Source organism: Ranitomeya variabilis, chromosome 2, assembly GCF_051348905.1.
Source record: "Ranitomeya variabilis isolate aRanVar5 chromosome 2, aRanVar5.hap1, whole genome shotgun sequence".
Classification (NCBI taxonomy): domain Eukaryota; kingdom Metazoa; phylum Chordata; class Amphibia; order Anura; family Dendrobatidae; genus Ranitomeya; species Ranitomeya variabilis.
This window is the reverse complement of record NC_135233.1, coordinates 171,056,407-171,083,983: the sequence shown is the minus strand read 5'-3', so window position 1 is coordinate 171,083,983 and position 27,577 is coordinate 171,056,407. Positions and strand designations below refer to the sequence as shown.

At 43.1% G+C, this 27,577-nt stretch overlaps 1 protein-coding gene across 2 annotated transcripts in view; it reads left to right on the top strand.

Moving 5' to 3' along the window:
- Positions 1 to 27,101, top strand: part of LOC143804767 (protein Mis18-alpha-like) — an 83,381-nt gene extending 56,280 nt beyond the window's left edge. For both annotated transcript variants that reach the window (XM_077283166.1, XM_077283164.1), the window contains exon 5: positions 25,809 to 27,101. In XM_077283166.1, the coding sequence (XP_077139281.1) occupies positions 25,809 to 25,892 (84 nt within the window). In that variant the 3' untranslated portion in view covers positions 25,893 to 27,101. The remainder of the gene's footprint in view (positions 1 to 25,808) is intronic.
- Positions 27,102 to 27,577: the final 476 nt, after the last annotated feature.

Genomic DNA, 27,577 nt, shown 5'->3' with positions numbered 1-27,577 from the left:
TCAAGGCAATCCCAAACCTGCAGAGCACAGAGATAGAAAGACAACAGCAAACTGAGAAGAAGTAAAATGGCCGCCAGCAGCAACTCAACAAAGTTTACAGTGCCAAGCCCGAATAACCAGAACTACCAATCCTGGAAATTCAAGGTGAAGATGCTGCTGATAAGAGAAGGTATGTGGAAATACACTCAGGACCCTAAGCCTGACCCAGTACCACAGGAATGGCTAGAAATGGATCAGAAAGCACAGAGAACCATATCACTCAGTATAGAGGATGATCAGATTGTGCATGTGTGCAAGTGTGAATCTGCAAAGGAAATGTGGGAGCAGCTGCAGAAAGTACATGAGAGAATAAATGTAAGTAATAAACTCTATCTAATGAGAAGGCTGTACCAGTCTAAGCTGCACAATGACCAGGACATGCAGGACTACATTAGAAATACTCTAGAGACTGTAGAGCGCCTGCGGGGCATTGGGGAAGATATGAAGGACTTCCATGTAGCAGCACTATTACTTAGTGGTCTCCCAGAAAGCTATGATACGCTTGTAACAGCATTAGATGCACGCCCAGATGATGAGCTTACATTGGAGTACGTCAGAGGAAAGCTTGTAGATGAATATAAGAGAAAAGCTGAAAATGTGAGCAGCAAAACATGTAACAAGGAAACTGCTTTACAAACACATGATGTGCCCACCAGCAGAATCCACCCTAAAGAGACACGTGAATGTTTTGTATGCAAGAAGCCAGGTCATTTAAAGGCTGAATGCAGAGTCTGGAAAGCTAAAATGAATCAGCTGAAAAAGCAAAACAGTCAACAGAGAGTTAAGAGTGCTGTATCTGAAAGCAATGATTCAGTGAATACTGAAGCTGCATTCACATCAGTCAATGCATTTAAGTCAAAGCATGCGTGGTGTATAGATTCTGGTGCAACCAGTCACATGACCAATGACAGAGACTTCTTTACTAAACTTAACCAAAGTAAGTCAGAGAAAGTGATAATGGCGAATGGTCAGTGCATTGTCATGGTTCCCAATGGCAAGGGAACGTAAGAAACATATAAGTAACGAACGAGCTCTCGGGTGATGGAAACTCGAGTTGACCGTGAGCTAAATCTACCACACAACTAACAGTAGCCAGGGAGCATACCTACGGCTTCCTATATGCCACGCGCCAGCCGGAGGACTAACTACGCCTGGTAGAGGAAGAAACAGACCTGGCTTACCTCTAGGGAAATACCCCAAAAGATGATAGCAGCCCCCCACATGTAATAACGGTGAATTAAGAGGAAAAGACATACACAGTATGAAAGTAGATTTAGCAAAGAGAGGTCCACTTTCTAGATAGCAGAAGGATACAAAAGAGGACTTCACGGTCAACTGAAAACCCTTTCAAAAACCATCCTGAAATTACTTTAAGACTCCTGTGTCAACTCATGACACAGGAGTGGCAATTTCAGCCCGCAAGAGCTTCCAGCTACAGAGAATTACAAAAACTGCAAACTGGACAAAAGGTACAAAACAAAAGGACAAAGTCCACTTAGCTGATCAGCAGACTAGTAGCAGGAACATGCAACCGAAGGCTCTGGTTACAATGATGACCGGCAAGGAAATGACTGGAGAGCAAGGCTAAATAGGAAACTCCCAAACACTGATGGAAGCAGGTGAACAGAAGCAGCAAAGTGCAAACAAGTCACCAGTACCACCAGCAACCACCAGGGGAGCCCAAAAAGCGGATACACAACAGTGCATGAACTCAGAAGGCATAGGAGACGGTTATATTGATTGTAACATCTCTGCAACACAAAGTAGAAGGATTCATGTAAAAGATGTACTATATGTGCCTAGTCTTGAAAGTAATCTGTTATCTGTGAAAAAGCTCACAAAACAGGGTAATGAAGTTACATTTAAGGAAGATAGCTGCATCATCTCAAAAGAGGGTCACACATTAGCAAAAGGAAAAATCAGAGATGAACTGTATCAGTTGAAATGTAAAGAGTGTGCATGCACAGCTAAGCAAGAACTGCACAAGAACTGTATTCATGTATGGCACAGGCGGCTTGCGCATAGAGACCCAGAAGCAATAAGAAAGTTATTTCAAGAACAATTAGCTGACAATATTACAATTGATTCATGTAATCAGACAATGAGGTGTTCCAGCTGTATCAAAGGGAAAATGTCCAGAAAGGCCTTTCCTAAGAAAAGTACTACAAGAACAGAACAACCCCTAGATTTAGTACACACGGATATCTGTGGTCCAATGCGTACTCAGACACCTAGAAAGAAGAGATATTTTCTTACATTTATTGATGACAATTCAAGATGTACAGTTGTCTATTTACTTCACAGCAAAAATGAAGTTCCAGAGAAACTTGGAATATATCTAGCTGAAGTACATAACAAGTTTGGAAGAATGCCAAAAATTTTACGTGCAGATAATGGAACTGAGTATACAAGTAATGAAACACAGAGCATTTTAAAGAAAAATGGAATCATATTTCAAACTACTGTACCATACAACAATGAGCAAAATGGTGTAGCAGAAAGAAGAAACCGGACACTCTGTGAAAGCGCAAGGAGTATGTTATTTGATGCAAATTTGCCTACAGTATTGGGGCGAAGCTATTATGACGGCTTGTTATCTTCAGAACAGACTACCAAGTAAAGCGACAGAGAAAACTCCATTTGAGCAATGGAATGGTACAAAACCAAAACTACAACACATAAGGATTTTCGGAAGTAAAGCAATTGCACATGTTCCCAAAGAAAAACGAACTAAGTGGGAATCTCATGCCAAGGAAGGCATCCTGGTAGGCTACAGTGAAACCCAGAAAGGTTATAGAATTTTACACCCAGAGACAAACAAGGTCACAATAAGTAAAGATGTAGTGTTTGATGAAAACTTCGTGTCCCCCAAGTTTTATGACATTATGCCAGTAGTCCAGATGAAGCAACAAGAACAATCTCAGTCACAATTAAAAGACAATGAAGAAAAGAATGTAGAAGTCTGGCTGGACTCTTCAACCACTGAAGGAACAACAAAAGGCCTAAGTGAACCTGAAATCAGACAGTCGTCAAGATCAAACAAAGGAATTCCAGCTAAACGTTTATCCTACGTTGTGAAGACACTGCCTGAGTCAGAGCCACAGTCATGGGATGAAATGCAGAAACTACCCGCCCATGAAAGAACAAAGTGGATCAATGCCGCGAATGAAGAAATTAACTCGCTTCATCAACTTCAAACTTGGAAACTCACTGAGTTACCACAAGGTAAAAAGGCAATTAAGTGCAAGTGGGTATTTAAAACCAAATATGATTGTGAAGGTAAAGTCCACAGATTTAAAGTGAGGTTGGTCGCAAAAGGATATTCTCAAAAATATGGCGAAGACTATGATGCTACGTTTTCCCCGGTCGCTAAGCAGACAACATTTAGAGCATTGTTGGCGGTAGCTGCAGTACAAAGGATGTTTGTCAGACATTTGGATATCAAAACTGCATTTTTAAATGGTGACATTGAGGAGGACTTATACATGACTCAACCTGAAGGCTATATAAAGGAAGGTGAACAGAATCTTGTTTGCAAACTACAAAAATCTCTTTATGGTCTTAAGCAATCGGCGAGAGCATGGAATACTAAAATGAACAAAGTCTTGTTAGAAGAAGGATTTAAAAGAGGTCAAGCGGATCCATGCCTGTACACAAGATATACAGATGGAAAATGGATGTATATTCTCTTATATGTGGACGATGTAATTGTAGTTCATCAAGAAGAAGCTGAAATTGAGAAAATTACTAAAATTTTGAACCAGCATTTTGAAACGAAAGACCTAGGAAATGTGACATATTATCTAGGAATCCACATCCAGAGAGAGGAAGATGGAAGTTTTCTTTTAAATCAAAGTGCAAAGATTAATTCAATTCTGGATCAGTTCGGAATGACAGAGGCCAAAGGTGTATCAACGCCAATGGAATCATCCTACCTGAAACTGGAAGAAAGTGACCTGTTGCCTAACAATGAGAAATATCGACAGGCAGTGGGGGCACTTCTATATATATCAACTATGACTCGACCGGATATTACAACAGCAGTTGGAATATTGTGCAGATATGTGGAGGAACCGCGCCAAAAGGACTGGAATGCGGTTAAGAGTTCTCCAATATTTAAAAGGAACACAAGGTGTAAATTTAAAAATATCTGCAGCAGGAGATCTAAAACTCACCGGCTATGTTGACTCAGATTGGGCTGGTGATTCGCAAGATCGTAAATCCACAAGCGGATACGTATTTAAACTTGGAGAAAGTTCAATCTCCTGGTCTAGTAGAAAGCAAGTGTCTGTTGCTTTGTCATCTACAGAAGCTGAGTATGTATCCGCAGCCTATGCAAGTCAGGAGATCATTTGGCTAAGACAACTGATGGAAGATCTTGGTAAACCGTTAACTCAGCCAACGGTGATATATGAGGACAATCAAGGATGCATTAAACTTGCATGCAGTGAAAAGATCAGTGCTAGAACTAAGCACATCGACGTCAGATGTCATCATCTACGTGATTTGATAGATCGTGGCGTAATTCAGTTTGTTTATTGTGAAACTGATAAAATGTTAGCTGATATTTTGACCAAGCCATTGCCACGACCTAGGTTCCAAGAATTGAGAACCACTATGGGACTGACAGAATAAGTAGTTGTTGAGTGGGGGTGTTGGCCTAATGCATATTGATCTGTATGTATTGCAACAACTATTGTTTGTTTAATATGATGTGATTTATATATCTGCATGCATATTTTTCACATGTCAACAAAGTTAAAAAAAAAAAAAAAGGAGTCCTCATTTACAGACAGGATGTTCCTCCTCCCCCTTCCCTGTGAGCACATTCTTGTGTGTGGAACTGAAACTGAAAGTCACTGCAGATGTCTCTCTCAGAAACCAGATTGATCCTGTTCTCATGTTGTATGCTGAATGTTCTTAGTTCTTAATAAATGAACATTCTCTGTTGCTCGTTGTGGACATCACGCTGATTAACCAGCTGCTAACACCAATAAAAGCTCCAACTCAAATCACACAAAAAGCAAGTCCTCACTCAGGTATGTTACCTGTTAACGGAATTATAGGGGCCTATGTTACTAGTAACACAAAGGCTCTGGAAAAGCGAAATGGCTCAATAACCCGTCAAAAGAAATTCAGTAAATTCTGCTCTCCGAACTCCAAATGCCCCCTCCCTTCCTAGCCCCACAGTGTACTTAAACCACATATAGCGTCACATTTGGTATTTCTGAAGCAATGAGAGCTTGCTTGACTTAAAGATGCGTGTCTCCATAAGCATGAGTTGGACATAACATACTGGTGACTACAACAGCAGTTTGCAATTTTGACTTGGCAACATTCATTGCTGCTTGTTTCTGGAAAACACCCATTGGTCAAAGTCGTCACTACATCTGTAGATAAATTCCCAAAAGGGCATCATTTCCAAAATGAGGTCACTTGAAGCAGGGATTGTGCTCTTCTAGCACTTAGAGGCTAGGAATATGGAGTCTGCAAACTATTCTAGGAAAATATGCGCTCAAGGATCAAATGGCGCTCTTTCCCTCCCAAGTCTCTCCTTATGGCTAAGCACTACTGTACAGCCACATATGGGGTATTGCCACGTTCAGTAGAAATTGTGGGACAAATTATGGTGCCATTTTTACCCACTTCTTGTTTGAAAATGTAAAATCTGGGGCTAAAACAACATTTTGGTGATTAAAAATGTAGTTATTTTTTCTTTACTGCTCAAAGGTATACAATTCTGTGACCCACCTGTGATGTTAGTATGATCACTGCACCCATAGATGAATTCATTGAGAGGCGTAGTTTGTAAAATGGGGTCACTTATGGGGATTTCTGCTGTTCTGGCAACTCATGAGCTCTCCCAGTGGGTCATGGTACCCGCAAACCGTAACAGTAAAATCTGCACTATAGTATCACACTCCTTCCCTTCTGAGCTTTCCACCGTGCTTGAAAAATATTTCCCAATTTACATGTAGGGTATTGGCACACTCAGGAAAAAATGTTATGTCAATGTGATCAGTGCACCCCTAGATGAATTCATTGTAAAATAAGTTCACATATGGGGTATTTGTGTTTTGGCACCTCAGGGGATCTTCCAATGTGACATGGCACCCTCAAACCATTACAGCAAAAGCTGAACTCCAATATGGCGTGTCTTCCATTCTGAGCTTTGCACTGTGCCTCAAAGGTAGTATTCCCCCACATATGGGTTATCGGCGTACTCAGGAAAAATTGCACAACAAATTGTATGGTGCAATTTCTCCTGTTACCCTTGTGAAAATAAAAAAAAATTGAGATAAAATAATGTTTTTGTGGGGAAAATATATGTATATTTTTTTTTATTCTTTTCACGGCTCAATGTTAGAAACTTCTGTGAAGCACCTGGGGGTTCAAGATGCTCACCACAATTCTAGATAAGTTTCCTGAGGTAGTCTAGTTTCCAAAATGTCACTTGCAGGCGATTTCCACTGTTTAGTTTCATCAGGGGCTCTCCAAACGCAAAATGGCTTCCACTATTTGTTTCAGCAAATTTTGCATTCAAAAAGTCAAATGGCGCTCCTAGCCTTCCGAGCTCTGATATGCGCCCAAACAGTGGCTTTTCCCACATATGGGGATATCTGCATGCTTGGGAGAAATTGCACAACACATTTTGAGGTCCATTTTTTTCCTGTTACCCTTGTGAAAAATTGTTTTTTATCCGTTGAAGCGTTCCAGAGTTATTGCCTCAAAGTGACAGTGGTCAATATTGTAAAAAGTGGCCTGGTCATTAACGTGCAAAACACCTTGGGGGTAAAGGGGTTAAACCAGTTAGTCATGCTGTGCAAAATACTTAATAAATAACATTTCCCATAAGTCTAATTTATGTCTGCATAATTTTTCATTATTTCATTTCATTTTGTTAAAATGTTAGAGGGGTTAATGCTTTAGCAGCAACAAAAATTGGCCAAGAGATTGCGGACACCATGTTGGATTTTCAGGGCCCCTAAGGTGCCTAAATAGCAGAAGCCCCAACAAGTGACCACATTTTGGAAACTACACTCTTGAGGATTCCAACCAGGGGTATAATGAGAATTTTGATCCTACAGTAACATTTGGTTGCTGGTGGAGACGCATGTGCAGATTTAGATCTTGGCTCAATGAGGAGCCAAGATCTCAATCTGTGCACATGTTGTCATTTTCCTTAAAACTGCCGGGATATCAATATGCACAAACTCCGCCCCCTGCTAGGTCTGCGAAGTTTAAACCAGGAGAACGATAAAGACAACAAGAGCAGCTGAGGGGCCGTGGCAGAGCCGAAGACTTAGGGTACCGTCACACAGTGCCATTTTCATCGCTACGACGGCACGATTCGTGACGTTGCAGCGTCGTATAAGTATCGCTCCAGCGTCGTATACTGCGGTCACACGTTGCAATACACGGCGCTGGAGCGATAATTTCATGACGTATTTGCGATGTAGAAGCCGTTGGTTACTGTGCGCACATCGTATACAACCTGTGTCACACAATGCAATCATGCCGCCACAGCGGGACACTAGACGACGAAAGAAAGTTTCAAACGATCTGCTACGACGTACGATTCTCAGCGGGGATCCGGATCGCAGTAGCGTGTCAGACACAGCGATATCGTAAATGCATCGCTGGAACGTCACGAATCGTGCCGTTGTAGCGATCAAAATTGCACTGTGTGACAGTACCCTCACCCACAGTCCCACCCTAATCACACAAAATCTGCAAAACTGATTTCTTCACCACAGGTATTGTTTTAATCAGGATGATGAATATCTTTTACAATTAAGCAGGCACATGTACAAACAATGTAACACTTCAACAGTTGAAGGAGTGGGGGAGGGAGGCCTGCTCGCTAGCTTACAATCTATACGGTCATGTGTACTTTACCAAGCAAATTCCTGCTAACCGAAAGGTGAGGCTCATGCTTCATGACACGAGAGTCTCCTAGTAACTTCAAGACCCTGACCCTATTTTTGGGTATGTAGTTTCAGCCTTGCTGATTTTTAAGAAGGCAGAAAAGTTTCTGCCACTTTGCCACCTACAATGTTGGCTTCTGAACACATCAACAAGCAAAGGGTTTCAGGCGGGTCTCTATCCTTCCAGGGTTAGCAGGGTACCATAATATATTGGAAAAGGCTTCCTTTTCCCTGGTTAGTGTACTTTATAGTTAACCTCTCACACCTTTTCCACTACCCTATAGGGTACCTGCCATTGGGTAAGGAACCTGCACTCCACTGTGGGCACTAACACAAGTACCTGATCCTCAGAGTTAAATTGTCCATCTAACTGACAGATTATACCTAGTGATGAGCGAGTATACTGGTTGCTTGGGTTTTCCCGAGCATGCTTGGGTGGTCTCCGAGTATTTGTTAGTGCTCGGAGGTTCAGTTTTTGTCCACGCAGCTGCATGATTTACGGCTGCTAGACAGTCTGAGTACATGTGGGGGTTGCCTGGTTGCTAGGGAATTCCCACATGTATTCAAGCTGTCTAGCAGCCGCAAATCATGCAGCTGCGTCAGCAAAAACGAAATCTCCAAGCATGTGGAGACCACCCGAGCGTGCTCGGGAAAACCAGAGCAACGAGTATACTCTCTCATCACTAGGCATACCCTCTTGGGTGTTGTGGAGGTGCTTTTTTGCCTTCACTTTGGTCTCACGACACAACAGATCATTAGGTTTAGCCATTTTTGGAAAACTTGTTATTGGTTGGCTTGATAGCTCAAGGAGTCTCAACAACCATCTATCTTTCCTAGAGGTTCATGAATTCATCTGCATTATGGGGATCTCCCAGCGCAACTCGGCTTTGCTCTGATTAAGGTAGTGAGACGAGATTGGGTCTCAGGATGTATCCATTTTTCCACCATGTGTAACAGGTCAAACATCTGGGACCAGAGCAGATTGTCCATTTGGTAGTGCCAGAGGCTGCGCCCTGACTGGGATATGCCCATACATGCCATGCTCTACGCATTCAGCTTTCTATACTCCTTGGCATCTTGTAGTAAGCTTTCTGTGGTTCACCAGTAATGTATGGAGCTAAGACCTATGCTTAATGCCCTGGGGGCAGGCTCTCCCTGTCTGCCCCTCTCACAAAGGCAGTCAGGAAAGCCTCTTTGTTGTCCTCTAGAAACATTTTCTGCAAGGCTTCCTGTACTACTCTTCTTGCATGGATAACTTAATTGTGGCAGCCGGAAACTGCTGTTTTTTTGGCCAGGACAGCTGCTATCATGAGAGCCATCTGCTCTGCACTTGAATCAAATGCTTAACAAGCTCCTCCATGTTTTCTGACAGTGTTTTCAATGCTGTCACTACCTTTTACCCAGGACATTCAAATTATAAACGGTAGTCACCCGTGTTCTTTGGGACTTCTAGCCTACATTTGAACACTATTTGTAGGGATTTGAACTCTTAGGCTGGGGTCACACTTGCGAGTTCACTGCAAGAAATTCGTGCATCAAGTCCCGGCACTCGGAACCGGAGCGTGCGACTGCATAAAAATACATGCAGCCGCAAACTTCGGTCCCAAGTGTTGGCGGCAGTGCCATGACTTGATGCTGAGCCGCCCACCGGCTGAGGTTTGGCGGGGGATACAAATCCCGTTGGTATGCGGGTGTCTGCCGGGGGTGTCCGTGGTTGTCCTGGGGTCTGCGGTGCTGTGTGTGTATGTGTGCAGGCATCATCCGATGGGACTACAAGTCCTATCCTTCTATGCCTGCTACCGTGACAGTGATTGACACATTAGCCAATGATGGGACATTAGTAGTCCCATCATCCGGCTAATGTGTTGAATGTAAAAAAAAAAAACGAAAAAAAACCCACATATACAGTGCATACATACAACATACAGTAAGTACATAGTACATACAACTTACAGTACATACACCATACAGTACATACAACATACAGTACTTACAGTACAAACAACACACAGTACATACAACATACAGTACATACAACATAGATTACATACTCACCAATCACCTTGATCCCGAAGCCATTCATCACCTGTAAAAAATATTAAAATAATAAACCAACAATATACTCCTTGATCCTCCGTAATCCAATTAATACGAGTGTCCCACGACGATCTCCCATGGAGAGCTGCCACATCAGCTGATGCGACCGCTCTCCAGTGGCTCCGGTGATACAATGACAGAAGGTATCCTTCCGCACTGTATCCCTCCGCCGCTGTGCGTATAGTTCATACTCTCACTTGCGGCACTGCTGTGTGGGAAAATTCCCACGCCGTTTTGCCATAAAGTGAGAGCCTGAACTCAGGTAACCTCTTCAGTGATGCACTGCAGGAGCCATTGTCTCTTGTCAGTGCGTCACTGGAGGCACTATAGAGCAGTCACATCACCCGATGTCACTGTTCTATAGGGAAAATCATCGTTGGACATTCGTTATTAATTGGACTACAGCGGAAAGGGAGTATATGGTTTATTATTTTTAATTTTTTGCAGGCGATCAAGGGAGTCTCAGGAATTAGGCGTGTTTGTAAGTATGGTGAATTTAAGAATATTAAAACACTTTTTTTCTGGTTGTGTCTCTTTTTTTAAACTATTTCATTACTATAGGATTAGTAATCGATAGGCGTCTTAGTGACGCCACTCCATTATTAACCGGGCTTAATGTCACAGATGCACCATTTCTGGGGTGGCTGGGGCTGGTATTTGTAGCTGGAGGGGGGGGTTGGCAAATATCCATGGCCCCTCTCTAGGCTATGAATATCAGCCAGCAGCTGTCTGCGTAGCCTTTCAAGCTATAAAATATAGGGGAACCCCACGTCATTTTTTTTGGAGGGGTCCCCTTATTTTAATAGCCAGTAAAGGCTGCGTAGACAGCTGCGGGCTGATATTCATAGACTGGGTAGATCCATGGGTATTACACCCTTCCCATGCTTCAAATTTAAGGCGCCTGACCGTCGGCTTTCCCCCTCTGACGCAAAAAAATTGCGCCAGAGCCCACGCCATTTTTTTCCTTGTGCAAAGCAGTCATCAAAGCAAAAGGTGGCTACTTTGAAGAACTTAGAATATAAGACACTAGATGGTGGCCCTATTCTAACGCATCGGGCATTCTAGAATATATATGTATGTACATCGCGCTTAGCACAGGCACGTAGTATATAACACAGACAGCCACGTAGTATATAGCACAGCCACGTAGTATATAGCACAGCCACGTAGTATATAGCACAGCCACGTAGTATATAGCACAGCCACGTAGTATATAGCACAGCCACGTAGTATATAGCACAGCCACGTAGTATATAGCACAGCCACGTAGTATATAGCACAGCCACGTAGTATATAGCACAGCCACGTAGTATATAGCACAGCCACGTAGTATATAGCAGGCACATAGTATATAGCAGCGACGTAGTATATAACACAGCCCACGTAATATATAGCACAGCCCACGCAGTATATAAAACAGGCCACGTAGTATATAACACAGCCCATGCAGTATATAATACTGCCCACGTAGTATATAGCAGCCAGGCAGTATATAGCACAGCCCACGTAGTATATAACACCGCCCACGTAGTATATAACACAGCCCACACAGTATATAACACGGCCCACTTAATATATAACACAGCCCACGTAGTATATAGCAGTGTGGGCACCATATCCCTGTTAAAAAAAATAAAATAAAAAATAGTTATATACTCACCCTCCGGCGTCCACTGAAGCTGTCCCGATGCGTGCGATGCTGCCGCCAGCTTCCGTTTCGAGACCGCAAAGTCATCTGGGTAATTTCGCAATGCATCACTGGGAACGGAAGCTGTTGGCAGCATCGGTGGACGGCGGAAGGTGAGAATAGCACATTATATTTATTTATTTTTAACATTATATCTTTTTACTATTGATGCTGCATAGGCAGCATCAATAGTAAAAAGTTGGTCCTGGATGGGGTGACACACTGCCACTCACTGGAGGGGAGTAGGGATGGGGGCACTGACTGGAGGAGAGTAGGGAGGGGCCAATTCGCGGCCGGACTAAGCCTGTCGCGGATCAGCGACGCGGGATTTCCGTAACAGACAGACAGACGGAAGTACCCCTAAGACGATTATATAGATAGATATTTTCAGTTGTTTCACACTTTTTGTTAAGTATATAATTCCACATGTGTTAATTCTAAGTTTTGATGCCTTCAGTGTGAATTTACAATTTTCATAGTCATGAAAATGCAGAACAATCTTTAAATGAGAAGGTGCATCCAACCTTTTGCTCTGTACAATAAATGTGTATATATATATATATATATATATAGTGGCCCAATTTTAACGCATCACGGGTGTTCTAGAATATGCATGTTCACGTAGTATATTGCACAGCCCATGTAGTATATTGCACAGCCCACGTAGTATATTGCCCAGCGACGTAGTATATTGCCCAGTTACGTAGTTGTTATGACCCCAATGGCAGAGGGTCTCAAAAATACATACCAAGTCTGCAAACACAAAAAAACAGCTCATAGGGCAATGGTAACTGGGCTGACCATATATCTAATCTTAGCACCACAAATAGCAGCAGCCGGGGAACGTGCCTACGTTGGTTCTAGACGTCTCGCGCCAGCCGGTGAACTAACTAACCCTAGAAGGGAAAAGATAGACCTTTCTTGCCTCCAGAGAAAAGACCCCAAAAGTTGGATACAAGCCCCCAACAAATAATAACGGTGAGGTAAGGAGAAAAGACAAACGTAAGAATGAACTAGATATTTAGCAAAGAGAGGCCCACTGACTAATAGCAGAATATAGTAAGATGACTTATACGGTCAGCAAAAACCCTATCAAAATTTCCACTCTGGATATTCAAGAACCCCCGAACCGTCTAACGGCCCGGGGGGAGAACACCAGCCCCCTAGAGCTTCCAGCAGAATCAGGAATCACATTTATAGTACAAGCTGGACAAAAAATAATAGCAATGCAAATAACCAAAAAACAAGGAAGCAAGACTTAGCTTAATTTTGCAAGATCCAGGACCAGCAGACAGGAGCAAACAGAAAGAAACTGATTACAACAATGCCAGGCACTGGACTGAGAATCCAGGGAGTTTATATAGCAACACCCCTGGACTAACGACCCAGATGGGTGCCAAACTGAGGAAAGACAATCCCAGAGTCATATCACTAGTGACCACAAGAGGGAGCCAAAAAAGTCTAATTCACAACACGTAGTATATTGCCCAGTGACGTAGTATATTGCCCAGTGACGTAGTATATTGCCCAGCCACGTAGTATATTGCCCAGTGACGTAGTATATTGCCCAGTGACGTAGTATATTGCACAGTGACGTAGTATGTTGCCCAGTGACGTAGTATACAGCACAGAGCCACGTAGTATACAGCACAGAGCCACGTAGTATATTGGCCAGCCGCATAGTATATTGCCCAGCCACGTAGTATATTGCCCAGCCACGTAGTATATTGCCCACCACGTAGTATATTGCACAGCGAAGGAGTATACAGCACAGAGCCACGTAGTATATTGCCCAGCCACGTAGTATATTGCCCAGCCATGTAGTGTATTGCCTAGCCACGTAGTATATTGCACAGCGAAGGGGTATACAGCACAGAGCCACGTAGTATACAGAGTTAAAATAATAAATAAACATACACTCACCCTCTGAAGGCCCGTTGAAGTCCTGGCCCTGTGCGCGGTGCAGGCGTCAGCTTCCAGTCCCAGGGTGTGATGACGTCGCGGTCACATGACCGTGACGTCATGGCAGGTCCTTCTCGCGCAGGACCTGTGATGACGTCGCGGTCACATGACCGTGACGACCGCAGGCGGCAGCTTCCGGTCCCAGGATGGTATGCCAGAAGGACCTTCCATGACGTCACGGTCTTGTGACAGCGATGTCATGGAAGGTCCTTCTGGCAGGGCCTGTGATCACGTCGCGGTCACATGACCGTGACGTCATGGAAGGTCCTTCTGGCATACCATCCTGGGACCGGAACCTGCCGCTTGTATGCAGCGGTCACCGTAGCGTCGCTAGGAGCGTGAAAGGCGGCGAAATGGTGAGTATAGCAGTTTTTTTTAATTATTATTATTATTATTTTTAACATGACATATTTTTACTATAGGCATAGGCAGCGTCAATAGTAAATAGTTGTGGACACACAGGGTTAATAGCAGCGGTAATGGAGTGCGTTACACCGCGGCCCGTTACCGCTGCCATTAACCCTGTGTGAGCGGTGACTGGAGGGGAAGGGGATTATGGAGCGGGCGCCGGGCAGTGACTGCAGGGGAGTAGGGGAGTGACTAATCGGACTGTGCCCGTCGCTGATTGGTCGCGGCAGCCATGACAGGCAGCTGCCGAGACCAATCAGCGACTTGGATTCCATGACAGACAGAGGCCGCGACCAATGAATATCCGTGACAGAAAGACAGAAGGACAGACAGACGGAAGTGACCCTTAGACAATTATATAGTAGATAGGTCCGCAAACTATTTTATGATTTTGTAAATCGTAACACCGGCGTCTAAGTGCTGGAGAGCAGTATACCCCACACAAGTGACCCCATTTTGGAAATTATATTCCTTTGGGAATTTATGTATAGTAGCAGTGACTATTTTGACTCCATAGATGTTTGCCAGAAACAAGCAGCAGTGAAAATTGTAAATCTGCCATTGTAATGCCCAGTATGTAGTACCCATACTTATGCTTCTGGAGACACTCTCCTGTAAATTAAGCGGCCTCTCATAGCTACAGAAATGGCAAACGTGGATGCTAAATGTGGCTTGGGCACACTGGGGCTCAGAAGGGAGAGGGTATTTTCCATTTGCAGAATTTGCTGCATTTTTGGGGGGGAGGGGGGCGTGCACTAGGATCCATAGCCCTTTTCCAATGCCTTTGTACTATAAGTAACGTGTAAGCCCCCTATAGTTCCACTGAAGGATGACTGACTTGAGTGGAGACTTGCTTTTTTTTGTTCATTAATTTGAAGGTTTTGTTGGAAACATTTTACACAACGTTTTGGATCACATTGATCCTGCGATCTACACTGAGCACTTGTTTTGGGTTTCCATCTAAATCTCTGAAGAAGTTATTCAGATGAAACCCCCAACAGATCAACTCACAATAATGAGGCAACAGAGTTACTCTGGACTCCGTCTCCTTCTGTTCAGCGATGTCCTCCTCAGAGGTGCACACAACTGTGGTGGACCACTCTTTTGTGCACACCTAAAAAGACTGACACCGCTGGTTCATAATTCAGGTGGTGTCCAGTATCTATCTCCATCTGCCTCATTATAGGGAATATTCTGCTGGGGGTTCTGTCTGTATCACACATTTCAGAGATTTACACTAAAACCCTGGTGCAAGCGCTGAGTGCAGGATAAATGTGAGTCAAGCCTTATTGCGATCTGTGGTGTAAGCTCGAAGAGGGGATTCCGAAAAGACTACATTTACCATTGTGAAACCTGCCCTGAGAAACCTGGCCTTTGTGGACATGTGGTATGCTTTGAAGCAATTCTTAATGAAAATTCATAAAATGTCTTTTTACCCTGATGACACAATACTTTTATAATCTGATGTACTCCGCACAACTTGCATATACCACCACATTATAAATTCATACAATTTATAAATTCATACATCTGGAAAGCCAAAAGCATTCTAATTATTACTATAACTATGCCTCTAGATCTAACCTGGGCAAAGTGCGGCCCGAGACAGCCAAGGGGCTGAAAACAGTGGCCGCTCGTTATCTCCATCTACGCTGACTGCATTGGTGGAGTAGGGGCCCCTGGCCACTTTCTCCACCAATCAGCATGTGAAACTGCGGAGAGTCAGCACACCGGAGAAAGGAACAGAAGCAGAGCACTGGGGAACGGGTCCGAGGTAAGTGTGGTGTTCTTCTAATTTTTTTTTCCTTCATATTTATGGGATGCTTGGGTGGGCATGGGGAGGCTATGGGGGTGTCATGCTGCACATGGCGATGCTATGGAGGTGACATGCATCACATAAGGAGGCTATGGGGATGTCATGCTGCACATGGGGAGGCTATGGGGGCCTCATACAGTATATAAGGAGACTGTGTGGGGCTCATGAAGTATATGGGGAGGCTCTGTGAGGCTCATGCCGCATATAGGGGAGGCTGTGTGTGGCTAATGCCGCATATAGGGAGAGGCTGTGTGGGGCTCATGCTGCATATAGTGGGAGGCTGTGTGGGGCTCATGCCGCATATGGGGGAGGCTGTGTGGGGCTCATGCAGTATATAGGGAGGCTGTGTGGGGCTCATGCCGCATATGGGGGAAGCTGTGTGGGGCTCATCCAGTATATAGGGAGGCTGTGTGGGGCTCATGCCGGATATAGGGGAAGGCTGTGTGGGGCTCATGCTGCATATAGGAGGAAGCTGTGTGGGTCTCATGCCACATATAGGGGGAGGCTGTGTGGGGCTCTTACGATACACAGAAGGGGCTATACTCGGGTTCATATGATATATAGGTGGTGTCGGCATACTTAATTCTGCTCAATATTAAGTGATATCAATATTAATATTGAGTGAAATTCATTTCAGCCTATTGGTTCGCCCCTCCACAACAGTCACGGTTTTTTATGTGGCCCCTCAGGAAAATTAAAGGGAACCTGTCACCCCTCCATTCTGGAATGCTGTAGATAAGCCCCCGATGTAACCTGAAAGACGAGAAAAAGAGGTTAGATTATACTCACCTGGGGGGGTCCCGCTGCTGTCCGATCCAATGGGCTTCGCTGTCCGGGGCCTCCCATCTTCTTAGGATGACGTCCTCTTCTTGTCTTCACGCTCCGGCGCAGGCGTACTTTGTCTGTCCTGTTGAGGGCAGAGCAAAGTACTGCAGTGCGCAGGCATCGGGAAAGGTCAGAGAGGCCCGGCGCCTGCGCACTGCAGTACTTTGCTCTGCTCTCAACAGGGCAGATAAAGTACGCCTGCGCCGGAGCCGCAGCGTGAAGACAAGAAGAGAACGTCATCGTAAGAAGATGGGAGGCCCCGGAGCGGACCGCGACGCCCATCGGACCAGAACCGGACCGGGGCTGGCCCTGGGTGAGTATAATCTAACCTCTCTTTCTCATCTTTTAGGATACATCGGGGGCTTATCTACAGCATTCCAGAATGCTGAAGATAAGCCCCTGATGCCGGTGGGCTTAGCTCACCTTCGATTTTGGGGGTGACAGGTTCCCTTTAATTGCCCACCTCTGCTGTAGATAAATTCCTTGACAGGATACAGTTTCCAAAATGTGGTCATATGTCACTGTTTAGGTACATCAGGGGCACTCCATACGCGGCATGGTGCATGCAGATCATCCCATCAAAGTCTGCTCCAAACAGTCACTCCTTTCTTTCCAAGTCCTTTCGTGCAACCAAACAGTGGTTTTCACCATGAAATGGAATATCTGCGCATTCAGGAGAAATTGCACAACAATATTTGAGGTCCATTTTCTCCTGTTACCCTTGTGAAAATAAAAAAAATTGGGTCTAAAGTAAAATGTTTGTGTGAAAAATTAACCCCTTTCTGTCATTGGACGTACTATTCCGTCCATGTGGGGTGGGCCCTACTTCCCAAGGACGGAATAGTACGTCCAGCACGATCGGCCGCGCTCACGGGGGGAGCGCGGCCGATCGCGGCCGGGTGTCAGCTGACTATCGCAGCTGACATCCGGCACTATGTGCCAGGAGCGGTCACGGACCGCCCCCGGCACATTAACCCCCGGCACACCGCGATCAAACATGATCGCGGTGTACCGGCGGTATAGGGAAGCATTGCGCAGGGAGGGGGCTCCCTGCGTGCTTCCCTGAGACCCCCGGAGCAACGCGATGTGATCGCGTTGCTCCGAGGGTCTCCTACCTCCTTCCTCGCTGCAGGTCCCGGATCCAAGATGGCCGCGGCATCCGGGTCCTGCAGGGAAGGAGGTGGCTTACCGAGTGTCTGCTCAGTGCAGACACTTGGTAAGCCTGCAGCCCTGCACAGCAGATAGCAGATCTGGCAGAGTGCTGTGCACACTGCCAGATCAATGATCTGTGATGTCCCCCCTGGGACAAAGTAAAAAAAAAATGTCCACATGTGTAAAAAAAAAAATAAAAAAAAAATTCCTAAATAAATAAATAAAAAAAATTATTCCCATAAATACATTTCTCTATCTAAATAAAAAAAAAACATCAAACAATAAAAGTACACATATTTAGTATCGCCGCGTCCGTAACGACCCCACCTATAAAACTACATAACTAGTTAACCCCTTCAGTGAACACCGTAAAAAAAAAAAAAAAAAACCGAGGCAAAAAACAACGCTTTATTCTCATACCGCCAATCAAAAAGTGGAATAACACGCGATCAAAAAGACAGATAAAAATAACCATGGTACCGCTGAAAACGTCATCTTGTCCCGCAAAAAACGAGGCACCATACACCATCATCAGCGAAAAAATAAAAAAGTTATAGTCCTCAGAATAAAGCGATGCCAAAATAATTATTTTTTCTATCGTATAAAAGCGCCAAAACATAAAAAAATGATGCAAATGAGATATCGCTGTAATCGTACTGACCCGAAGAATAAAACTGCTTTATCAATTTCACCAAACGCGGAACGGTATAAACGCCTCCCCCAAAAGAAATTAATGAATAGCTGGTTTTTGGTCATTCTGCCTCACAAAAATTGGAATAAAAAGCGATAATAAAATCTCCCGTGCCCGAACATGTTACCAATAAAAACGTCAACTCGTCCCGCAAAAAACAAGACCTCACATGACTCTGTGGACTCAAATATGGAAAAATTATAGCTCTCAAAATGTGGTAACGCAAAAAATATTTTTTGCAATAAAAAGCGTCTTTCAGTGTGTGACGGCTGCCAATCATAAAAATCCGCTAAATAACCCGCTATAAAAGTAAATCAAACCCCCCTTCATCACCCGCTTAGGCTACGTTCACATTTGCGTTGTGCGCCGCAGCGTCAGCGACGCAACACACAACGCAGGAACACCGCATGCACAACGCATGCACAACGCTGCGTTTTGCGACGCATGCGTCCTTTTTTTGCTTGATTTTGTACGCACAAAAAATGCAACTTGCTGCGTCCTCTGCGCCATGACGCGTGCGCCGCAGTGACGCATGCGTCGCAAAACGCAAGTGCAACGCATGTCCATGCGCCCCCATGTTAAATATAGGGGCGCATGACGCATGCGGCGACGCTGCGGCGCAGAACGCTAATGTGAACGTAGCCTTAGTTAGGGAAAAATTAAAAAAATTTAAAAAATGTATTTATTTCCATTTTCCCGTTAGGGTTAGGGCTAGGGTTAGGGTTAGGGCTAGGGTTAGGGTTAGGGTTAGGGTTAGAGCTAGGGTTAGGGCTATGGTTAGGGCTAGGGCTACATTTAGGGTTAGGGTTGGGGCTAAAGTTAGGGTTAGGGTTTGGATTACATTTACGGTTGGGAATAGGGTTGGGATTAGGGTTAGGGGTGTGTCTGGGTTAGAGGTGTGGTTAAGGGTTACCGTTGGGATTAGGATTAGGGGTGTGTGTGGATTAGGGTTTCAGTTATAATTGGGGGGTTTCCACTGTTTAGGCACATCAGGGGCTCTCCAAACGTGACATGGCGTCCCATTTCAATTCCAGCCAATTCTGCGTTGAAAAAGTAAAACAGTGCTCCTTCCCTTCCAAGCTCTCCCGTGCGCCCAAACAGGGGTTTACCCCAACATATGGGGTATCAGCGTACTCGGAACACATTGGAGAACAACTTTTGGGGTCCAATTTCTCCTGTTACCCTTGGGAAAATACAAAACTGGGGCTAAAAAATAATTTTTGTGGAAAAAAAATATTTTTTATTTGCATGGCTCTGCGTTATAAACTGTAGTGAAACACTAGGGGGTTCAAAGCTCTCACAACACATCTAGATGAGTTCCTTAGGGGGTCTACTTTCCAAAATGGTGTCACTTGTGGGGGGTTTCTACTGTTTAGGTACATTAGGGGCTCAGGAAACGCAATGTGACGCCTGCAGACCATTCCATCTAAGTCTGCATTCCAAATGGCGCTCCTTCCCTTCCGAGCCCTCCCATGCGCCCAAACGGTGGTTCCCCCCCACATATGGGGTATCAGCGTACTCAAGACAAATTGGACAACAACTTTTGGGGTCCAATTTCTCCTGTTACCATTGGGAAAATACAAAACTGGGGGCTAAAAAATAATTTTGGGGGGAAATTTTTTATTTTTTTATTTTTACGGCTTTGCGTTATAAACTGTAGTGAAACACTTGGGGGTTCAAAGTTCTCACAACACAACTAGATAAGTTCCTTGGGGGGTCTAGTTTCCAATATTGGGTCACTTGTGGGGGGTTTCTACTGTTTAGGAACATTAGGGGCTCTGCAAACGCAATGTGACGCCTGCAGACCATTCCATCTAAGTCTGCATTCAAAATGGCGCTCCATCCCTTCCGAGCCCTCCCATGCGCTTAAACGGTGGTTCCCCCCCCACATATGGGGTATCAGCGTACTCAGGACAAATTGGACAACAACTTTTTGGGTCCAATTTCTCCTGTTACCCTCGGGAAAATACAAAACTGGGGGCTAAAATATAATTTTTGTGGGAAAAAATTTGTGTTTTATTTTTACGGCTCTGCATTATAAACTTCTGTGAAGCACTTGGTGGGTCAAAGTGCTCACCACACATCTAGATAAGTTCCTTAGGGGGTCTACTTTCCAAAATGGTGTCACTTGTGGGGGGGTTTCAATGTTTAGGCACATCAGTGGCTCTCCAAACGCAACATGGCGTCCCATCTCAATTCCTGTCAATTTTGCAGTGAAAAGTCAAACGGCGCTCCTTCCCTTCCGAGCTCTCCCATGCGCCCAAACAGTGGTTTACCCCCACATATGGGGTATCAGCGTACTCAGGACAAATTGCACAACAACTTTTGTGGTCCAATTTCTTCTCTTACCCTTGGGAAAATAAAAAATTGGGGGCGAAAAGATCATTTTTGTGAAAAAATATGATTTTTTATTTTTACGGTCCTGCATTATAAACTTCTGTGAAGCACTTGGTGGGTCAAAGTGCTCACCACACATCTAGATAAGTTCCTTAGGGGGTCTACTTTCCAAAATGGTGTCACTTGTGGGGGGTTTCAATGTTTAGGCACATCAGTGGCTCTCCAAACGCAACATGGCGTCCCATCTCAATTCCTGTCAATTTTGCAGTGAAAAGTCAAACGGCGCTCCTTCCCTTCCGAGCTCTCCCATGCGCCCAAAAAGTGGTTTACCCCCACATATGGGGTATCAGCGTACTCAGGACAAATTGTATAACATCTTTTGGGGTCCATTTTCTCCTGTTACCCTTGGTAAAATAAAACAAATTGGAGCTGAATTAAATTTTGTGTGAAAAAAAGTTAAATGTTCATTTTTATTTAAACATTCCAAAAATTCCTGTGAAACACCTGAAGGGTTAATAAACTTTTTGAATGTGGTTTTGAGCACCTTGAGGGGTGCAGTTTTTAGAATGGTGTCACACTTGGGTATTTTCTATCATATAGACCCCTCAAAATGACTTCAAATGAGATGTGGTCCCTAAAAAAAAATGGTGTTGTAAAAATGAGAAATTGCTGGTCAACTTTTAACCCTTATAACTCCCTAACAAAAAAAAATTTTGGTTCCAAAATGATGCTGATGTAAAGTAGACATGTGGGAAATGTTACTTATTAAGTATTTTGTGTGACATATCACTGTGATTTAATTGCATAAAAATTCAAATTTGGAAAATTGCAAAATTTTCAAAATTTTCACCAAATTTCCATTTTTTTCACAAATAAACGCAGGTAATATCAAAGAAATTTTACCACTGTCATGAAGTACAATATGTCACGAGAAAACAATGTCAGAATCACCAGGATCCGTTGAAGCGTTCCAGAGTTATAACCTCATAAAGGGACAGTGGTCAGAATTGTAAAAATTGGCCCGGTCCATAACGTGCAAACCACCCTTGGGGGTGAAGGGGTTAAATGTTACATTTTTCATTCCACATTGTTTCAGTTCTCAAGAAGTACCTGAAGGGTTAATAAACTTTTGTAAATGCAGCTTTAAGCCCTTTCAGGGGTGCAGTTTTTAGAATGGTGTCACTTTTGGGTATTTTCTGTCATATATAGAGCTCACAATGTCACTTAAAATGTGATATGGCCCCCTTATCCCAAAAATAAATATTAAATTAAATAATGCATTTGTAAATTTTGTTGGAAAAATGAGAATTTGCTGGTCAACTTTTAAAATTCAAACCTTCTAAATTGAAAGTATTGTATTCCAGTTTTTGTTGTGCAGTATGATAAAGCATCTATTTTTGCTTTTTTTTTTTTTTTCTTTAAATTGTTTCCTGAAGGGGTCAACTACTGACATTTTTATAAGGTTGACTGTACAAAATGTGTACTTACCGTTTAAAAATAATAATAATAAAAAAAAATTGGCATAAACATATTTACCGTTGTGTAAAAGTGTTTTCCTCCTTCCTGATTTCCTATTCTTTTGCATGTTTGTCATACTTAAATGTTTGAGATCACCAAACAAATTTAAATATTAAACAAAGATAACACAGGTAAACACAAAATGCCGTTTTTAAATGAAGGTCTTTATTATTAAGGGAAAAAGAAATCCAAACCTACAGAACCCTGTGTGAAAGTGATGGCCCCCTAAACCTTTACTGGTTGAGCCACCGTTGGCAACAACAACTGCAGCCAAGCAATTGATAGAGCTGACAGTCTTTTTACGACATTCTGGAGGAATTTTGGCCTACTTATCTTTGCAGTATTGTTGGGTTTCTGAGCATGAACCGCCTTTTGAAGGTCATACCACAAGCATCAGTGCTCCACTCCAAGGTCTTAATTTTGCTTTTCTTAAGCCACTCAGAGGTGGACTTGCGGTTTTGCGTGTTTTGGATTATTGTCCTGCTGCATAACCCAAGTGCTCTTCAGCTTGAGGTCACGAACAGATGGCCGGACATTCTCCTTCAGGATATTTTAGTAGACCGAAGAATTTATGGATCCACTTACCACAGCTGTCTCAGACCATCACACTACCAACTCTATATTTTATTGTTGGTATAATGTTCCTTTTCTGAAATGCTGTGTTACTTCTATGCCAGATGTAATGGGTATAGTTGAGCAATTTTGATTGGGTCCCTGCTTATTTGGCAAGCTATAGCGCTTGCCGAATAAGCTGCAGAGGGAACCCGGATACCTGGAGCGCGCCGGCTAATCAGCTGTCTGGCGCCGCAGCTGCATGTGTCGCGGCTGTGTCACTGTCACAGCACATGCATGGAGAACAAAACACACAGGCTGTCCAAGCATGCGCTGTGACAGTAACACAGCCTCGACACATGCAGCTGTGGCACATGACAACTGATCAGCCGGCGCGCTCCATGTATCTGGGTTCCCTCTGCTGCTTATTCGGCAAGCGCTATAGTTTGACAAATAAGCAGGAACCCAATCAAAGTCGCAAAACTCTAGTAATGGGACATAGACGTTCCAGAAAGTTCATCTTTTTGTCTCATCAGTCCACATAGTATTCTCCAAAAAGTCTTGGGGATCACCGAGATGTTTTCTGGCAAAACTGAGACAAGTCTTTATGTTCTTAGTGCTCAGCAGTGGTTTTAGTCTTGGAACTCTGCCAAGCAGGCCATTTTTTGCCCAGTCTCTTTCTTATGGTGTTATGAACACTAACCTTAAAGGGAATCTGTCACCTCATTTTTTGCATATAAGCTGCGGCCACCTCCAATAGGGGCTTATGTACAGCATTCTGTAATGCTGTAGATAAGCCCCCGATGTAGCCTAAAAGGTAAGAAAAACAAGTTAGATTATACTCACCCAGGGGCGGTCCGGGTCCGGCACCTCCCATCTTCATACGATGTTGTCATCCTTCTTGCTTCATGTCGCGGCTCCTGCGCAGGCATACTGATTTGCCCTGTTGAGGGCAAAGTAAAGTACTGCAGTGCGCAGGTGCTGGGCCTCACTGAGCTTTCCTGGTGCCTGCGCACTGCAGTACGTCGATCTGCCCTCAACAGGGCAGAGAATTTCGCCTGTGCATAAGCCGAGATTCACTTCAGAGGACACGACAGTTCGTTTAGAGCAGTATTTCCCAAACTCCACTCCTCACGGACCCCACGGGTCATGTTTTCAGGATTTCCATAGTGTTGCACAGGTGATACAATTCCTGATGCCTTGATGATACTTCCACTACTAGTGCAATACTAAGGAAATCCTGAAAACATGACCCGTAGGGTCCGTGAGGACTGGAGTTTTGGAAACACTGGTTTAGAGCATGGAAAGACAAGCTAGTAATTTTTATATTTTACTCCATAAAAAGGTAGGCAGTGTTTACAAGGTATAAAAAAATATTATAAAGAAGACAAATCATGTGTACATTACAAATAAAATAGGATTAAAATTGAAAAGAACACTTACAGGTAGTTATATCACTGCATCTTCATAGTGGCCGTGTGCTCAGGAGACACATCAATGTGCATCAGAACAGCTTGCAGAGCTGGTGTTTGCTCCCTTCCTGGGCCAAGACTGATTCACAACTCGCCAGGGTTAAGATATGCCCTCTCGTCGTGACATCACTGAGTGGGTGGAGTTATGAAATGCACTCCTCTTTTCTCAGAATTATGAAAACTATTTTTATACCTAACTCGCTGTATGAATCTCGTATATGAAATACACGATTATGAGAATGTGCCCCACATCATGGGAATTCTTTTAAGTGTAAATATGGAGTGATTACCTGAACCACTAACTGAGAAATCTGCACTTTGCCCTCGTTGCGTTTAGCTGCTAGCGCTTTCAGTGAGTGATAGATCTATCGATGGACATCTGGAATATATAATTCTTATAACTCTAGCCTGGATCGGTGCCCCTATATATCCCATTAATAGAACAAAGAAATGCCTGCAGTTTGAAAGTGGCTATGCCAGTTCGGGCTGGTATTGGTTGGGAGGGGGGAATGAGTAGTTTTAGGGAGATGTCTGCTGCAGCTAAAAACAATAAAAATTCTTCTGGGCTAAAAACAATAAAAATTCTTCTGGAAGGGGGAAATGAGGGGTTTTGGATTACACACACACAGACAACAGGCAGAGTGAGAAGAGGGGGGTCGAAATGGCCCGCAGCTTGTGTCTTGTAAAGTTAGATAGATACTCAAACATGGCATATTCCCATTATCGTGACAGCAGTCACATAAAGTAAATGCAGACTTGGAACCCTAAGGCCAGATATTACCTTTAATTCTAGGATAATCCTTTTAAAGGGAACCTGTAAACAGGATTTTGCCCCCAATGTATTTATGTGCAGCTCTTTTACAGAGAAGTCCCAAAATAACATTACATAGCTACCGTAATCTCTTCTCTGATGCTGAGAAATCGGCATTTGAATTGATATGAAAATGATGCTAAAGATCTCAAGCATCTGGCACTCCAGCTCTGTTCCCTGCCCAACACTGCCTCGTCATACTTGACTGACAGCCTCTATTCTGTGTGTCTTTGGGTAAAGGACTTTTTTAGTCAAGCAGGAGGAGGTGGAAATAGAGCAGAAGTGACAGTGGCTTCCGATCTACTGCTTCCTTTTCATATCGATTCAAATGTTGATTTCTCTGTAACGGAGGAGTGGACCTGCCATGTAAAGGTATTGCTGGACTTGTCTTTGAAAAGGTTACATACACATAAGTCCTTTGGGAGGATAAAACCTGTTGACCGATTCGCTGAAATACTGAGCTTCTTTTGTATTCAGATACCTGACTATATTTTTCTCATTTCCCACTTTTAGTGCAGAACGGTGCTTGGTGACTGTACAAGATCGTTATCAAAATTGGAGCACCATGTGAATGAACTTTCTGTGAACAGCCATTAAGTTTTTTGTTTTTTTTCCAGTATTTCTTGAAAACATTGGACATTGAAGACGTTCCAGAACCTTTTCCATATTCTTCAGTGTTACATTATATATGATACATTTGGTTATATAGATTTACAGTATGTTCTTTTTTTTTGCCACCTTGTAATTATTTTAACATTTACATTGTTCTGCAAAATGTCACATACCATAACTTCTGTCCTGCTTTACAACTTTTCTTATCCCTGAAAAAGCAAGTGAAACTCATAAGCCCCCATCCATCAAAGTTTTTAATTCAGAATTCTAATGTAAAACATTTTGAGCAGTCAAAAAGTCAAAAATATTTTGTGCAACTCGAGACTCTACTAAAATGTTGTGACTTAAAGTAGTCTCAAGCAACCCATGCTCATCAAATTACTGATGAGCAGTGGCGTTCCTTACCCACAAATCTTACTCCAATCCGTGACTAGAGTAAGATTTGTGGAAAAGCACAAAACTTTTTCAGACAAGCCTGATTCCTTAAAAGTTGTGCTCCTCTTAACGAATTTGAAACGTGTGACTCATGCGTGTTTTTTGTCAAGACCGACATAAAAACCACCGACCTTGATGAAGCCGAGCCCACAGTGTCTTAAACATGAATACATTTTGCACATGGCATGAACAAAAGGTTTTTTATTTACTGGCATATTTTTGGTCAGTAATCCTCATCTCTTTCAAGTTGTACAGCTCTTAATATTTGGGGTTTTCTCTGCAATCTCTGCAATAAGGGGCAAATATTTTCTGTGCCCTATGAAAATCTTACTTTATCTAGTGTCTAGCAATCTTACAGTATGGTAACATTTCGTTTTTGTAGCTTTTTTTTTTTGCACAAAAAAGGAGCTTTTTTTTGTCACGTTTTTACTGGAAATTCCCACCCACTCATTTTAGTGCTGCGCAAAATCCACAAAATGGCTGGTATTTGCATTGGCAGACACAGATTTTGGTGCATCTTCCCATTTCATTAAGTTTATAACATAAACAAGGGATGACCTTTGGCCATGGTGTTGATATTCAATGACATGCAACTTCCTCTTAGTTTATTTGGAGAGTTAAAAAGTGGTGACAACTGTTTACTTAAAGCTTTTATGTTGTACTGCATTACATTGTATTACAGTGATAGACATTTAGGTGCAGACATATTTTAAAGTTATGATGGGTTTTGAGTGTAAATATTTATTTTTTAACTGTTATAAATAAAAAAAAAATGTTGAAAAATGATTTATTCTTTTTCTGAGAGTTGATGAAAAACTTTCTGGCTTTTTTTGTTTTCAAAATCTTTTTTATTGAAATTTTTCAAATGTTAGAATACAGAAAAGATACAACTGAGGAAAACTTTTGACATTTCATGTATGCATTACAGTGGGGCAAAAAAGTATTTAGTCAGTCAGCAATAGTGCAAGTTCCACCACTTAAAAAGATGAGAGGCGTCTGTAATTTACATCATAGGTAGACCTCAACTATTGGAGACAAACTGAGAAAAAAAATCCAGAAAATCACATTGTCTGTTTTTTTAATCATTTTATTTGCATTTTATGGTGGAAAATAAGTATTTGGTCAGAAACAAAATTTCATCTCAATACTTTGTAATACATCCTTTGTTGGCAATGACAGAGGTCAAACGTTTTCTGTAAGTCTTCACAAGGTTGCCACACACTGTTGTTGGTATG